The 17,204-nt window shown below is 42.4% G+C and overlaps 1 protein-coding gene across 1 annotated transcript in view; it reads left to right on the top strand.

Annotated features, from left to right (window-relative positions):
• The window catches only part of MYO3A (myosin IIIA), a 137,030-nt gene extending 120,702 nt beyond the window's left edge, over positions 1 to 16,328 (top strand). Inside the window, exon 34 of the mRNA XM_075827529.1 lies at positions 14,626 to 16,328. Within this exon, the coding sequence (XP_075683644.1) occupies positions 14,626 to 14,740 (115 nt within the window). The 3' untranslated portion in view covers positions 14,741 to 16,328. The remainder of the gene's footprint in view (positions 1 to 14,625) is intronic.
• The last annotated feature ends 876 nt before the right edge of the window (positions 16,329 to 17,204 follow it).

The following is a 17,204-nucleotide window of genomic DNA, read 5'->3' as shown; positions in this document are numbered from 1 at the left end:
TAAGGAACTCCAAATTGGTAAAATGTATGTAAATAAAATTCTGTTCAAATGTAAATGTTTAAGGGCTGGAAAAAAAAAAATAACCGATCATGTGCCAGAAGACATATCCTAATTTTAAAATCCAGCTCTGCTTAAGTAATAGTAGTGCTTTACTGAATTGCTAAAACAAAAGTTGAATTTGCTCTATGTGAAAAACTGTTTATAATACAAAAATTACACATAGATATGAGAAAGATGGATAAAATTATTAAATGCAATGTTAAGAAATCAGCGCCAGAGTATTTAAGCATCTTATCCCGTATATTTATTCTTAAGAATTGTTCTTTGTTCAGGTAAATGTGGTGTAGAGTAGATTTTTGTCTTTTCCATTTAATCATCAGGAATGTCAGTGTTAAATTTTACTTTTTTTAAATGATAATAGATGTTATTACAGGTAAGTCTCAAGGTGGTTCCCAGATTGTCAACTCATCTTCACTGCTTGTTCAACTCATATTTAACCCCTCAATGACCATGCCTAATCCTGTGTCACTCATATAGGCATCAGAACTTCCTGTATGATGAAATCACATGGACTGTTCCACACAGTTTCTCCACGGGAAGAGCAATATCCTGTCACAGTTACTGCTGCTGATTAATCAGGCTCAGGGGCTTGACTAGAATTTATAGGACCCAATGGAAAAATTAGATGGGCCTCCAATACCTAGTGACCGGAAACTGAAACAGCAGCATAAGTAACAATAATTAAAGGTATTGATAATAGTGCCATATATAGAGAACCCACATAGTAGTTCTAGATAGCAGACAGCCACCAGGAAAGGAACAATGTTTTTGCACCTGAGTGGGCCTTCTCAAACATTGGCCCCCTTTAGAAGCTGCTACAGTTACACTTATGGACAGCGTCCTGTCTCACAGTTCTGAAGATCACAGCTCATCCTCTCTGGCTCTATACTTACAATCTCATATCTTATTTAGGAGAATATTGAAGGAAGGATAGTCACACTGTCCTCCCAGCAAGCAGAGATGGTACTGGCTCTGGCTGCTCATGTGATTCTGTGCTGAGGCATCATGGGATTGATAGCACAGAGGAAGAGAAAGCACTGTAAAATATATAATTGAAGATGGTGTCTGATCAGAAGCAGAGAGGTGGCCGGATTGCAGGGGAGTTAATACAATATGCGTAAAAGAAGTCCAGAGCTGAATAGACAATATCGTGAGGGGTGCAGTGATGGGAAGTTATGTTTCGGCTGGAGGTCTTCTTTAACTTATTTTTCTCTAATGTCATCAGTTAGACTGTTAGGTATTGATTGACAAATGTTTCACTCTTATATATTATTTTAATAACATGCACTGTAGTTTAGAATAAGATTATATCTAAATTTCACAAATGATGGGACAAGACGTCTCCCCTCCCATCTATTGTAGAATAAAAGGACATTGTAGTCTTCAAACAAGTTTTCCTTGGTTTGTTTTATCTGTGAAGGAGAAAAGTCCTATATTTGGTTAAACACCTATAGGAAAGGAAGATGGGCCCCATATAATATACTGTATAAGTGCTACCGCTCGTAGTCATACGTAAGGGAAAAATGTAAATCTTCATGGAGTGTCAGTTTTAAAGCTCAACTTAACAAACATAATAGTAAGTATTAGCAATGCTAACTGTAGTAGTGGATGTTGGATGAATAAATACAAGTTTTTTTGAGTGCTGCTTCGTTCTCTTTTCTTTGGATATACGTCTGTGCAGGTAGAGGTCACTCCTTGTTTGAAAGCTGAGCACCAGCCTTAACAGGCAAGGAATCACAGTGCTGCTCCTATCCTTTATTTGTCTATTAATACTACAAATATGTGGAGTCAGTAAAATAAACTTTGCTATACAAAAATACCTACATGAAATGAGGATTAAAGGTGAATTACGGAGTTAATATCGCTGCTGCAAGAAGTGGTTTTTACCAAGAGCTTAAAGGGGTTTTCCAGGGACACAACATTTTTAAACTAATATTCTATGTAAATATTTAATAAAGTTGCTAATATATAGTCTGTATTAAATCTGAACACTTTCCTTCCTATTCTCCCTACCTCTGCCCTGCCAGAAGTTCTGATTTTCATCTGTGTCAGTTTTTTCTCTCAACACTGGCTCGTACACGAGAGTTAGAATACACACATCCCTGTGTTGATACCGCACTTACCTACGTAACGGCACAGGACTGTTCTTTACCAATTATTCGCCCCCCTCTATGTGTCTATTGGCCCTCCTCACTAGTTCTCCCTTCCCCTTTAGTTCATCCCGCCCACCTGCTTTATCTAAGGTGCAATCACAGAATGCTGTGACCGCACCTCAGATATCTAATGTGATCCCCATCATCCCTAAATATATGTACCCCATCATAACTAGATATACAATGGTGCTGCTATTGAAGTAGAAGCAAAGAATGAATGGAGCGGACATTGAGGAGGCTGTGGACCAATAGGATACCTCAAACCCGGGAATTCTGACGTATAACTGGGTTTGAGGCATCCTATTGGTCCACAGTCTCCTCAATGCCCGTCCCAGTGCTTCTCAGTGCTCGTGCACTGCCTGGCCTGAAAAAAATAGTGTCCCTGGAAAACCCCTTTAACAACTAATCATGGGACCCCATAGTATAATGTGGCATGTGGCACAGCTCCTCTATGAATACTTTCAGCAGTTAGTGAGTTCAGGACATGAAAGCTTGTTGCTTTGCTCTCCATTCTGTGACATGTGTCTTTTCTTAATGCACAAGCATAATGCACACAGTAATGTCACACTGTACAAAGTGATCACAGCATAGGGATGGTACACATAGTGATCACAACATAGAGATAATACACCCTGATGTTACAGTACAGGGATAATGCACACAGAGATATAACAGTACAGGGCTAAAGCACACTGTAATATAACAATAAAAAGTGTGTACACAGTTCTAATCTATTCAATTCAGCTAAAACTTCTGAATCATGCAAACTGTGATGTCACAGTAGTGTGATAATGCACATAGTGATGTCACAGTACAGGGATAATGCCCAAATTGATGTCACTGTACAGGAATATTGCACACAGTAATGTTACAGCATATAAACAATGTGCACAGTGATGTTACAGTAGGGGGATAATGCACATAGTAATATCCCAGTACAGGGATAATGAACAGTATTATCACAATATAAAGATAATGCACACAGTGATAATCCATTTTGTTATGCTACAGATTTTCAATCATGAAAATAGTGATATGTGTGATAATGCACATAGAGTTCTGACAGTATAATATTAATCTGGGTCATGTATCAATGCAGTTTCAATAGTTACAGGTATCTGGTATAAATGCATGGTGAGACCTAGCATTGTAGGAGTAGTTGTTGTAGAATTAGTAGTAATGGATATATTCTCTAAAATGCATATGCCGTGTGGGTGAATACAGCCCTCAGTACTCTGCTTTCCAGATTAGTGTACCACTCATCTGATATCACAGTAGTGGAAAATGCACGTAATTGTTTTACATTACAGGGACAATATGCAAAGTGATGTCACAGTACAGGAATAAAGCACACAGTAATGTCAAAACATAGAAATAATGCATAACATTTTTTTCCATGGATTTTCCAGTGATCTACATCCTATTTCCCCTGTTCATCATCTATAGTCATCATTGACTGCACTTCACCTCTGAGTGCAGATGAGACCCCCTGCAGCCCCCCTTTGTAACTACAATGCATTACTTTATTAACTTTACAATTACATGAGCCAATAGAAGGATAAGAGTGCAAAAAGTGACAAAAGATCTTAATACATGAACGGTATATCTTTAAGAGTCAACACAACCATACAAGTTAAAAATGAGTCCAACAGCATAACATGGACGACATCTACGTATCAAATATACATGTATACATCAACGTGCCACATCTAAACATAAACCCCTCAATGTGGAATTTCTACAGAAACTGAGGAGTAAAGTGCGTTAGTGCCAAGAATTTTATCAATAAACATGTATGCTGCAAGTACAAAGAATTCTATGAACAACTGATGTTTCAAGCTTATGTGGAATGGCGTCTACCCCGACTCGTGTTTCGGCTAAATGTCTTTGTCTGGGGGGGGGCATTCCATATAAACAAGCCCCTACCAATCAATGGATGGGTGATCCAGATCTTACATAATCAAGTATATTAATAAATGCCTGACCAGGGGTGAACCTAGCCCGTCTGCCGCCAGAGGCGAACTATAAAAAGGCGCCCCCCCCCCCCAAATCTATCGGAGCTTTCTCATTCCTAGCTTTACACATCAAACACGCAATATATACATTTTTTTAAATAGGAAAACATTTGATGTTTATTTGTTAGGCCCTGTTTACACAGAGTATTTTGACGAGTTTTTGGGCGTGGAAACCGCTCCGCAAAACTCGTCAAAAACCTGCCGAAAATGCCTCTCGAGAAAGAAGGGACATGCCCTATCTTCGCGCGTTTACGCCTCTGACCTCCTATTGACATCAATGGGAGGCAGAGAAAGGGTATTTCGCTGAGTTTTTTGCCCGTAGCACTCAATGGCTGCGAGCGAAAAATGCGGTGAAAATCGTGGCAGGCAACGTGCAGGAAGGACAAAATCTGCCTCAAAATCCCAAACAGAATTTTGAGGCAGAATTTTCCTCCTGCAAAAAACTCAGTGTGAACATAGCCTTAAAGTGCTGTTTGAAGTATGGAAAATATTTAAAGAATTATTCTTACTGCCAATCAGTGCAGTGCAACTAGTACAGTCTGCCCTGCACTGCCCCATATCTCTCCTCGGCAGTCAGTCTCATTTGTGGCGTCACTCTCTGCAATTACATTCAGGCCAGTCCAGGACGGATCGCGCTTAGCGCTGTTTTGAAGCGGCACGTCCTGGGCTGGTTCTTTGCTCTACCTGCTGTATTGTAGTAGTCTGCCTGTGCTGACTCGATGCCAGTGGTGGATTAATATGATCTTAGGCCCTGGGCTGTGAACAAGTTATGGGCCCACATCCCACACGTAAGTATCACCTGCATGTCAAAGTACATCACATGCCACTCTGCAGACTGTCTCTTATCCTGATTAGAGATGAGCGAACTTATGAAAAGTTCGGTTCGGCTAGTTCGCCGAATTTCACGAAAAAGTTCGATTCTGACCGAACCTGTAATTTCCGTGCGCCGAGCATGGTACTGTCCAGGGTGCTGAAAGAGTTAATGGGCTGCACTAACTCTTTCAGCAACCTTGACAGTACCATGCTCGGCGCGCGGAAAATAAAATTTTAATGTAATAAAAAAAAAAATACGTTCATACTTACATTCCTCCTGTCCGGCCTCCAGCGATGACGTTTCATCCATGTCGCCGCTCGCTGCAGCCAATCACAGGCTGTAGTGGCAGTCACGCACGTCACGTGACCGCCTCTGCAGCCAATCACAGGCTGCCGCGGCCTCTGCAGCCAATCACAGGCTGCCGCGGCCTCTGCAGCCAATCACAGGCTGCCGCGGCCTCTGCAGCCAATCACAGGCTGCCGCGGCCTCTGCAGCCAATCACAGGCTGCAGCGGCCTCTGCAGCCAATCACACGCTCCTCTCCTGAAATATTCTGTGCTGCTGTGAACTCTGCTCTTACCATTACGTAGCTCTCAGTCTGTTACCTCTCCTCCACTCCTGTCCTCAATAACACCTTCACATGATTGGCAAGTCACCACGTAATGGTAAGAGCAGAGTTCACAGCAGCACAGAGTATTTCAGGAGAGGAGCGTGCAGATTCTGTGCTGCTGTGAACTCTGCTCTTACCATTACGTAGCTCTCAGTCTGTTACCTCTGCTCCACTCCTGTCCTCAATAACACCTTCACATGATTAGCAAGTCACCACCCCGCACAAGATCCGAACGCTCATCTCCTGAAATACTCTGTGCTGCCTTAAACTCTGTGGACAGGTCAGGATCCTGTTTCTTTTAAATGCTGCTGGGCAATCCGCTCGATCCACTATATAAGGCTGCGCCTCCATCCTCTTCTGCCCCAGTCACTTATTCCCAAGCACTGTAGCGCAGCCTTATATAGTGGATCTAGCGTGTTCCCCAGCAGCATTTAAAAGAAACAGGATCCTGACCTATCCACAGAGTTTAAGGCAGCACAGAATATCTCAGGAGATGAGCACGGCCGGGCACGGCCGGCCACGGGCAGCCGGTCGTTTTACCGAGCCGTGCTCCCATTATAAAGTATAGGAGCACGGCCCGTAAAATAAAAAAATAGAACATGTTCTATCTTTTTAACGGCACGGACACCTTCCCGTGAGAAAACGGGAAGGTACCCGTGGCTAACAGAAGTCTATGGGCCCGCTATTTCGGGTCGTACTTACGACCCGTAATAACGTGTGTTTTTACGGTCGTGTGCATGAGGCCCCGTAATGACGGGTGGCTACATGTGTGCACCCGTCATTACGGCAGCGTTGCTAGGCGACGTCAGTAAATAGTCACTGTCCAGGGTGCTGAAAGAGTTAACTGATCGGCAGTAACTGTTTCAGCCCCCTGGACAGTGAATTCCGATCAGAATATAGAGTAACCTGTAAAAAAAAAAGACGTTCATACTTACCGAGAACTTTCTGCTTCCTCCAGTCCGGTCTCACGGCCGTTGCCTTGGTGACGCGTCCCTCTCGACATCCGGCCCGACATTCCTGGATGACGTTACAGCCCATGTGACCGCTGCAGCCAATCACAGGCTGCCGCGGCCTCTGCAGCCAATCATAGGCTGCAGCGGCCTCTGCAGCCAATCACAGGCTGCCGCGTCAGGAAAGAAGGTCGGACTGGAGGAAGAAGAGGTACTCGTCACCAAGACAACGACCGGGTACTTATGAAATGCTTTTTATTTTCTTTTTAATCAGCAGCCTCTTTTCTCTATCAGTGATTGATAGAGACAAGTGGCTGCCGATTTGTATAATATTTTTGACCGGGTTCGGTCAAAACGTGTTCGGCCGAACCCGGTGAAGTTCGGATTCGCTGCGAACCGAACTTTTCCCGATGTTCGGACCGAAACCGGATTTGGTTGTCCCGGTTCGCTCATAATACCCCCATACTGTTACTGAATAATACCGCCATACAGTTAGTGAATAATACCTCCATACTGTTACTGAATAATACCGCCATACAGTTAGTGAATAATACCTCCATACTGTTACTGAATAATACCCCCATACTGTTACTGAATAATACCTCCATACTGATACTGAATAATACCTCCATACTGTTACTGAATAATACCCCCATACTGTTACGGAATAATACATTTATACTGTTACTGAATAATACCTCCATACTGTTACTGAATAATACCGCCATACTGTTACTGAATAATACCCCCATACTGTTACTGAATAATACCGCCATACTGTTACTGAATAATACCCCATACTGTTAGTGAATAATACCCCATACTGTTAGTGAATAATACCCCCATACTGTTACTGAATAATACCCCCATACTGTTACTGAATAATACCTCCATACTGATACTGAATAATACCTCCATACTGATACTGAATAATACCTCCATACTGTTACTGAATAATACCCCCATACTGCTACTGAATAATACATTTATACTGTTACTGAATAATACCTCCATACTGTTACTGAATAATACCCCCATACTGTTACTGAATAATACCTCCATACTGTTACTGAATAATACCTCCATACTGATACTGAATAATACCCCCATACTGTTACTGAATAATACCGCCATACAGTTAGTGAATAATACCTCCATACTGTTACTGAATAATACCTCCATACTGTTACTGAATAATACCTCCATACTGTTACTGAATAATACCTCCATACTGTTACTGAATAATACCTCCATACTGTTACTGAATAATACCTCCATACTGTTACTGAATAATACCTCCATACTGTTACTGAATAATACCTCCATACTGTTACTGAATAATACCTCCATACTGTTACTGAATAATACCTCCATACTGTTACTGAATAATACCTCCATACGGTTACTGAATAAAACTACCAAACCATGATCACATATTACTACAACATAGGGTCAGAAAAAAACTAAAATACTGTTAGTGAATAAATCACACTATATATAGACCAATATTACCACCATATAGTGACCTTATAGAGGTAGATGCCAGTTATACACAAGATATCTGCAGACCATATAAGTGATTACAGTATAGTTATATCGAGTGACTATTGTGGCAAATTTAAGTTTTTTAAATTTTTATACTGCTTTTTTTTGGTAGGTTCTACTTTAAAAAAAAATAATAAAATGGTGAAAGAGGTTTGCATGGGGGAGTTTAGATTTCAATAAAAGTTTTTCTTATGTCTGTTTTTTTTAATACTTTATTATGGCCTTAGTAATGGCTGCTGTCTGATTGAGAGCGTCCATTACTAAGAAGGGGCTTAGTGTAGGCCAGTAAAAAGGCTATCACTAACCCCTATTATCACCCCGGTTCTCACTGCCGTGAGGGGAGTACGATCCAGTACCCGACCATCTGAAGCGATGGTAAGGCAGCAGGGCGGCCACAGGCTGGTTTTACCAGGCTGGGAAGGGATGAAAAAAATGTGGCCCTTCCCACCCTGGTGATGCTAGGCTGCAGCTGCTTTATTGTATCTGGCTGGTTGTGAAAAATAGCGGGAACTGAACGTCTTTTAAAAAAAAAAATAATAGAAAAAAAAATTACGTGAGATCCCCTCCATTTTTCATAACCAGCCAGATACAATAAAGCAGCAGCAGCCTAGCATTACCAGGGTGGGAAGGGCCATGGTTTTGGGCCATTCCGAGCCTGATAGTACCAGCCTGCGGCCACCCTAGTACCCGCCATTCTCTTCAGACGGTCGGGTGCTGGATCGTACCCAGCTCTTCCCGGAACTCCTGGTGGCGGTGGGTCCCGGGGTAATAATAGGGGTTAGTGCTAGCCTTATTACTGGCTAACACTAAGCCCCTTCTTAGTAATGGACGCTCTCAATCAGACAGCTGCCATTACTAAGGTGGTAATGAAGTATTAAAAAACAGAGACAAAGAAATTTATTTTATTGAAATGACAACTCTTCCACACAATCCACTTTAACCATTTTATTAAAAAAAAAGAAATAAAGCTTAAATCAGCGAAGTAGTCCAACGAATCTACGACGTAGTCCAAATGGTCCAGCAGAACCTGCAAAACAAAAATTAGCAGTATGAAAAAGAAAAATAAAGTTGGCTGCCCTCACAGACGTACAAACATATAAATAAATAGTTACCTTCGGAAACATTAAAATAATTAGAAAAATTAGGCCCATAAAATAAAACATATCAAATAAAAAAAAAAAAAATTATAACACCTTTCATTTAAAGAGAACCTTTCACCTCCCCATACATGTGCAGCTGAGTGCAGCAGGTAATGGGGAGGGCTGCACAAACTCTGGGGCACTTTACATTTTTTTCCTAGCCTCCTTCGTTATTTAGATATCAGTGCTGTAATATTTGGCGCCCGATATTTAAATAACCCCATGAACTGTCAATGGGGAGGTAATTGGCAAGGGGGCGTGTAATATCGCTGTGACACTGTCCAATCAGCTACGGTCAGCGTTACAGCAAGAGCTGGAGAGAGAGCGCGTGCGCGCAGCTCCGCCACCACTAAGGAACACAAGAGGAGAAGAAGAGTGTGAATTCTTCCTCTTCTGTTCCATGGCATCGGAGCTGTGCGCGCACGCACGCTCTCACTCTTTAGCTCTCGGCAGACAAGGACGACAAGACTGATCTCTCACCTGAGATCACAGTCTTGTACTTGCCTGCCGAGAGCTGAAGAGTGAGAGCGTGCGCATATGATCTCCTCTCTCCAGCTCTTGCTGTTGACATTGTCCGTAGCGGATTGGGCAGTGTCACAGCGATGTTACACGTCCCCTTGCCAATTACCGCCCCATTGGCAGTTCATGGGGTTATTTAAATATCGGGCGCCAAATATTACAGCACCGATATCTAAGTAAGGAAAGAGGGTAGGAAAAAAAATATAAAGTGCCCCAGAGTTTGTGCAGCCCTGACCATTACATGCTGCACTCAAATGCAAATCTGTGGGCAGGTGAAAGGTTCTCTTTAAAGTTTAACAACTTTTTAAAAAACTTTTGACATGTCAGAAGTTTTGATCAGTGGGGTCCGAACACTGAGACCCTCCACTAGTCGCTAAAACGAAGCAGCAGAAGTGCTCGGGTGAGCGGTGTGCCGCTTCAATTCTGTTTGGCTTTCCTTGGAGCATTGTACGGGCACAATCGAAAGTCTAGGAGTCCGTACACCGCTCACTCGGCTGATTATCAATCATAAATGAAGCGGCACATTTCTCACCCGAGCACTTCTGCTGCTTTGTTTTAGCGATCGGTGGGGGCCTCAGTGCTCAGTCCCCCACCGATGAAAACTTCTGACATGTCAGTATGATATATAAAGATATCTATTAATGCGATTGGTGCAAGTTTTAATTACTTTTTATTGAAAATGATTTGCACTTTTTGAGATACAGCTGCTTTGTATCCTGTATACAGAGCAGCTGTATATAGCGCTGAGACCTGAATCCATTAGGTCGCCCATTACCGATCACATCTAAGTTATGAACTTAGATGTGATCGGTAATAGCTCGATCCTGCAGGACTCACTGACACTGAATCAGTCAGTCCCGCTGACCTGACGGATACAGGATACAGCGCTATATACATTATATAATATATTTATTTTAATTAGCGGGGGCAGGTTTATGGGGAAGGATTAGGGCCTGTTCACATCAGTGTTGGCTTTCCGTTCCGGGGTTCCGTAGGAGGTTTCCGTCGGGTGAACCCCGCAACGGAAAGTCAAACTGAAACCACAGCTTCCGTTTCAGTCACCATTGAAATCAATGGTGACTGAAACATTGCTAATGGTTTCCGTTCGTCACCATTCCGGCAGGTTTCCGTTTTTTGTGACGGAATCAATAGCGCAGTCGACTGCGCTAATGGTGACGGTAACGGAAGCTGTGGTTTCAGTTTGACTTTCCGTTGCGGGGTTACCTCCGACGGAAACCTCAGAACGGGAAGCCAACGCTGATGTGTACAGGCCCTAAGGCTTCTTTCACACTAGCATTAATATACGTTTACCTCTCTTCCTTCAGAGGAAGAGAGGATCGATACGTTAAACGGAAAGCAACGGCTCCATTAGAATTACCATTGCTTTCAATGGTAATTCTTTTGTATCAGTTGCTTTCCGTTTGTCTCCGTTCGCTAAGTTTCCATTTTTTTTAAAGGAAACAAAAGTGCAGTCTGCAGAACTTTTATTTCCGTTCAAAAGAACGGAAACCTAGCGAACGGAGGCAAACGGAAAGCAACTGATACAAAAGAATTACCATTGAAAGCAATGGTAATTCTAATGGAGCCGTTGCTTTCCATTTAACGTATCGATCCTCTCTTCCTCTGACAGAAGAGAGGTAAACGTATATTAATGATACTGTGAACAAAGCCCAATACAAGTAAGATATTAATATAAAAAAAAAAACAGCTGGGATTTGAACCAGCAACCTCCATATGTAAGACAGACAAGCTGACCACTACACTATAGAAGCCATCATAGTCAATACCTGTGAAACCTGTCTGTGCTGCGTGTGGGTGGTGACTGGTCAGAGACTCACAGTCAGACTGGCTGCCGCACCTGCCGCATGCAGTGTGCACTGGGAGTGACTGTGAGACTCACCAGTCACAGCCCCTTTTGTAGCTTTCACACGCTAATTAAGCACAGGAAAGCTACAAAGCCCTTATACTGCGCCCAGCTTCCTGCCCCTGCCAGGAGTATACTGCAAGGAGGGGGGGGGGGGGTCTGGCCATGTTACTGACAGCAGAGGGCTCTATAGGGGGGAATTATTCCCCCCACCATAGAGCCCTGACTAGTTACTATACTGAAAGGTTAGGGGGGTCTGAGCATCTGACTGACTGCTCTAAAGGGGGGGGGGCAGAATCCTCTGCAGTAAGTCAGACGCTCAGACCCTCCCCCACCCACACTAATCCTTCCAATATAGTGATGTGAGGGATCTATGGGGTCGATTATTCCAGCCCCATAGAGCCCTTTGCTGTCGGTAAAATGCCCAGACCCCCCCTTGCATTATACTCGCGTCACGGGTCCCGATCCCAGCAAGGCAGGAACTTACCTCGTGCTTCTAGTCGCTCGACCGCTCCTCCTGCAGACTGGCTCCTCTCTGGCTGCATGTGCTGTGTACAGCGTCAGAGAGGAGGAGTGTTTCAGACGTTCGGCACGTCTGCTATGTGCGTCTGCATGGCCCCTCCCCCCGGTCCAGTCCGTCCCGGGCTGAAAATGCCTCCCCCCAAGTTTGGGTAGGTGGTGCCGCCTGAGGCCGTCGGCTCACCTGGCCTCATGGCAGGTGCGGCACTGTGCCTGACTGTATGTTGGCGTCATGCTGTAGTTGTATCCAAGGCGATGCTCCGAAAACCAGCATCCCACGACGTCAAAGGCCAACCCCTTGTGACCAAACATCACGTGGCGTCCAAATGTTATACCTGGATAGTAGACTGGAGCATTGTCTCCGGGGCGCGTGTACATTCTCACTAAGGCAGGAAACAGTCAAGCAGGAATATCTTAGGATCATCCACCCACTGCACCATTTTAGATAGTTTAAACCTTTCCTATTACATATGCCTAAGGCCTTATTCACACAAACGTGTTATACGTCCGTGCTACGCGCGTGATTTTCACGAGCGTCGCACGGACCTATGTTACTGAATGGGGCCGTTCAGACTGTCAGTGAATTGCGTATGTGCACTGCGTGAAACGCACGACATGTCCTATATTTGGCCGTGTTTCGCGCAGCACGCATCGATTGAAGTCAATGGGTGCTCGCAAATCGCGCTCGGCACACGGAAGCACTTCCGGGTGCCGCGCGTGATTCGCGCAACAGTAGTAAAATGAATGAATGCAAACAGAAAACCAGAGTGTCATAATAATGCCGGCTGTGTGAAAATTCCGCAGCCGCGCACCATATGCTGATGACACACAGACCTTTTGCGCGCGCAAAACGCAGCGTTTTTTGCATGCGCTAAACGGACATGTCCGTGTGAATATGGCCTAATGCACCAACCCAATTAATAGGCATACATAGTAATTTACATGCATGGTGACAGGGGAGACACACGGTATGAATTAAGTAATATACATTCATATTATCGTGTAACGTTACAAAAACCTACAATGTTATAAAGTGCAATAAAGCAAACCAAAATGTCATGTGCTTGAAAATATTAGATATAGTTGATAAAATTCTACATACCAACGACTAAAATGTAGTATCCAACATTATTCGGGAGCATAGATATAGAGGGTGTAGCGATAGCAGTCTTCACATCTTTGTCTGTGTGCCTGATAGGGCGCTGCGGGCTCTCTGCCACATATGATTACACCAATATTAGGGTATGTGCACACAACCTATTTTCAGACGTAATGGAGGCGTTTTACGCCTCGAATTACTCCTGAAAAGACGGCTCCAATACGTCTGCAAACATCTGCCCATTACCTGCAATGGGTTTTACGATGTTCTGTGCAGACGAGGTGTAATTTTACACGTCGCTGTCAAAAGACGGTGCGTAAAATTACGCCCGCGTCACAGAAGTGCAGGAAACTTGCTTGGGACGTATTTGGAGCCGTTTTCCATTGACTCCAATGAAGAACAGCTCCAATTACGTCCGTAAAAGACGCTGCGAAAAACGCGACGACATGCAAAAACGTCTGAAATTCAGGAGCTGTTTTCTCCTGAAAACAGCTCCGTAATTTCAGACGTATTTTGCGCTGTCGTGTGAACATACCCTTAAAGACGGCACACAGTGTGTAAGGGTTGGGGGCCTGTTACATATTTTGCATTGGAGTCCAAGAGCCTAAAGCAGAACTCTCACTGTAGTTTTGGCTTACTGTATCTTGACTCCACTTCTATGTTATAAATGGTTGTAATAAATAGTATATAATATATGAGAAATTACCATTTAAAGAGGTTGTCTGTTTTTAACAAACACTTTTTGTAGAAGGATCCCGTGAAAATAAGCTGCTGCCGGGACTTTAAGTGTTTAGCTGTTATCAGCGGAGGAACCTGGCTGCAAGTGTTCAATTCCCCTGCAGCACTCCCATAGGGAAAATTAAACATTACATGGTGATCATTAAAATTCAATGGGCTGTCCATGTAATGCACCAACATGCCAGGTCCTCCAGGAGCTCTTTGCAGCTGAACTCTGCTGCTGGTATTTAATGGGGGTACCAAACAAGAGACCCCTCCTCTATTAATTTAAAATTCACTAATAGGTATTTGAAAATGGGTTTTGTAAGCCAGACAACTCCTTTAAGAATTTCTAATAGTAGCATGCTGTACGGAGTGTATAGGCTCATATACTTACATGGATGCTTGCATTAGTACATTGTCAATACTAAATGAATTCTCCGGATTTTTTAGACATATAAGTAATAAGAAGTAATGAATATTGCACTTTGCGGTAAATACACAAAACCAGTCGGATTGCTTTTTTGTGATATTTTTAGCTTACTGATCCTGAAGTGGAAAAGAAAACAAGAATGTGCCAGACTAACCTATCTAATCAAATAACTGTATCTTCTTCCTCCAGATCTTCAACTGCAGATGGACCAGAGAAAGAGAATGCAATGGAAAATAACCCATATGACTACAGGAAAATACTCCGAAAAACATCTCAGCGGGATCGCCTTTTACATCATTTTTAATACATTTTATAATTTTATTTTTTTTTGTGTTTAGATAGTTGATACTTTCTATGATTGTTCTTAGCTCTTCCAGCAAAAATGATGCAACTTTTTGTATATACAGTGCTTTACTGGTGTCCACAATTTTAAACATGTTTTTCCAATTATATTTTATTGAGTTGGTGCTCTTGCACTTCATGCCATAGGTTTTGCATTTCAGATCTCTGCTTAATAGCTAGTAAAGGATTTTGCATAGACAGACCACCGGGCGTTGCCCAATGAATCATCAGTTTGGCAGGGTGCAACACCGTACATCAACAGCAGCAGATAAAGACTGAAAAAAGAGGAAAGTATCTATAAAAAGCAAAATGCAGGAATATACTTACCAGGTAGTGATGTACATAAAGGATGGGAGGCCATATACCTACCATAAAAATGTGGCCCCTTTCACATGCTGCTTGACACCCCCAACCCTCCTAATCACACGTGATTGATCCCCATTCCAAGTACATTCTCCTTTCCTCCTTGTTTGCTAAAATTGTAGAAACTATGAAGACCACATCCCTATGTAGGTCCTCATCAGGGAACTGGTCCCTCTCACTGTAATATCCACATGACCTGCCTCTATATACTGTTGGTAGACCCTTGTCGAAAGGTCCACTCTGGTCTGTCTTTATGCCATGCTCCCCAGGTCAATACTTCCTTTTGATAACTGCTGCACAATTACTTAGAGCAGGTGGTGGTCACCCAGACTTTCCTGCCAGTCTCATTACCAGGGCCGAAGCATTGGCCAACTATCATGTATGCCGACATGGTAGGTAAAACCATCATTGAAGAATACTCAGAAAAAATTATATACAGTTACCTTCTATAATGTAACGGTCCAGAATTCCTATCAATCAGCACAGGGCAAAAATAGTTTCAATGATAGACAGGAATTTTAGATTCCAGATTACCAGAACTGTATAGAAATATGTTTTATCTAACCTATCCATAGTGATGCAGTAAAAATCGCCCTAACGGCAGTTTAAAAATGGCTTACTTTCTGTCGAGAATTGAGGTAACTTTGATAGTCCCACAATATTCTTAATAAGTTGCCACTGCTCAAGGCCTGAATGGATGTAACAATAATGCATCATTTTTTATCTGCAGTATATTGATCATGAGGAACAAGAGAGTTTATACTTTACACAATTCACAGCAATAGTAAGAACATGAAATTTGTTTCCATGTTTCCTTTTTAACATGCCATTAGTTTCCACTTTAGCTTATGGTCAGAGATTAGCAAAATTAGTTTCGGGTCCGATTTAATCAAATCGACCATCCTAATCGGTCCAAATAAGTTTGCCGAGAATGTGAAGTGCCCCGATGGCCCTGAAATCTCGTGACTGACTTTGCTCAGCTGTACCTAGAGCCTAACAGTTAACTGGATATGACCAGTCTAATCTCTACAGTGATAATACCACACAGCCAGATGAAGGGATTTGTTCCATCTGTGCCTTTTGAGTCATTGGTATAAATAATAAAAACACTGTACTGTGATTTATGTGTATATTTCTGAAAGTAGATTGATATGGTGCGGTGTCTTGTTAAAACCTATAGAAATGCCAAATACAACATGAATACTTAAAGTAACATGTGATACCAAATAAAAAAAGAAATAAAAATTCTGAGGTCTACGTATGTTTCTGCTTTTAACATACCCATTGGTAGTAATTTCTTATAAAAAAAATAAATTATATATATATACAGAAATGTAATCATTAAACAGGCTGGAGACCATTTACCGGATCACTTAGGCCTTGTTCACACGGTGTGTATACAATGCGTTTTATGCACCGAAAACTGCTTTAAGGCCTTGTTCACATGCCGCTAAAAAAAGACGATGTGTAAACACATCAGAAACGCTAGCGTTTTTGAACAGCGCTTTTTAAAGTACATGCGTTTTTGCTGGGTTTTTTTTTGCGTGTTTTTTTTATGCATTTTTCGCGTGTTTTTTGGGCGTGTAATTAGGACTCCCATTGACTATGGGAATTAGTCTTAATTATGTGCCCAAAAAACGCGCGCGAAAACGTGGCAAAAAACGCGGAAAACCATTGCAAAAACGCCTGTACTTTAAAAAGCGCTTTGCAAAAACGCTACCGTTTTTGATGCGTTTACGCGTCTTTTTTTAACGCCTCGTATACAAAGCCTAAAAGGAACAAATTAAATTTTTGTACTCGGCACTGTTTCCTTTTGTGATTGTTCTACGTCTTGAAGCAGTACACGACTTTAGTAGGGAAGACGCTGAGATGATTTTATACATATTTTGAGTACATGATCAATAGTCTATTGGACGTGTGAATCATTAAATCTTTTGTATAAGACACATTCTAGATGAACCCTAAAGAAAAATCCATTACTAAACTGAGCTAAAAACCTTCTAGTATCGGCTGTAAATTGCTTTTCACTTATAGATGGTTAGATGAAATATTACAACATGTAT

This window comes from Rhinoderma darwinii, chromosome 5, assembly GCF_050947455.1.
Source record: "Rhinoderma darwinii isolate aRhiDar2 chromosome 5, aRhiDar2.hap1, whole genome shotgun sequence".
NCBI classification, from domain to species: Eukaryota; Metazoa; Chordata; class Amphibia; order Anura; family Rhinodermatidae; genus Rhinoderma; species Rhinoderma darwinii.
This window is presented reverse-complemented; position numbering and strand designations above follow the sequence as displayed.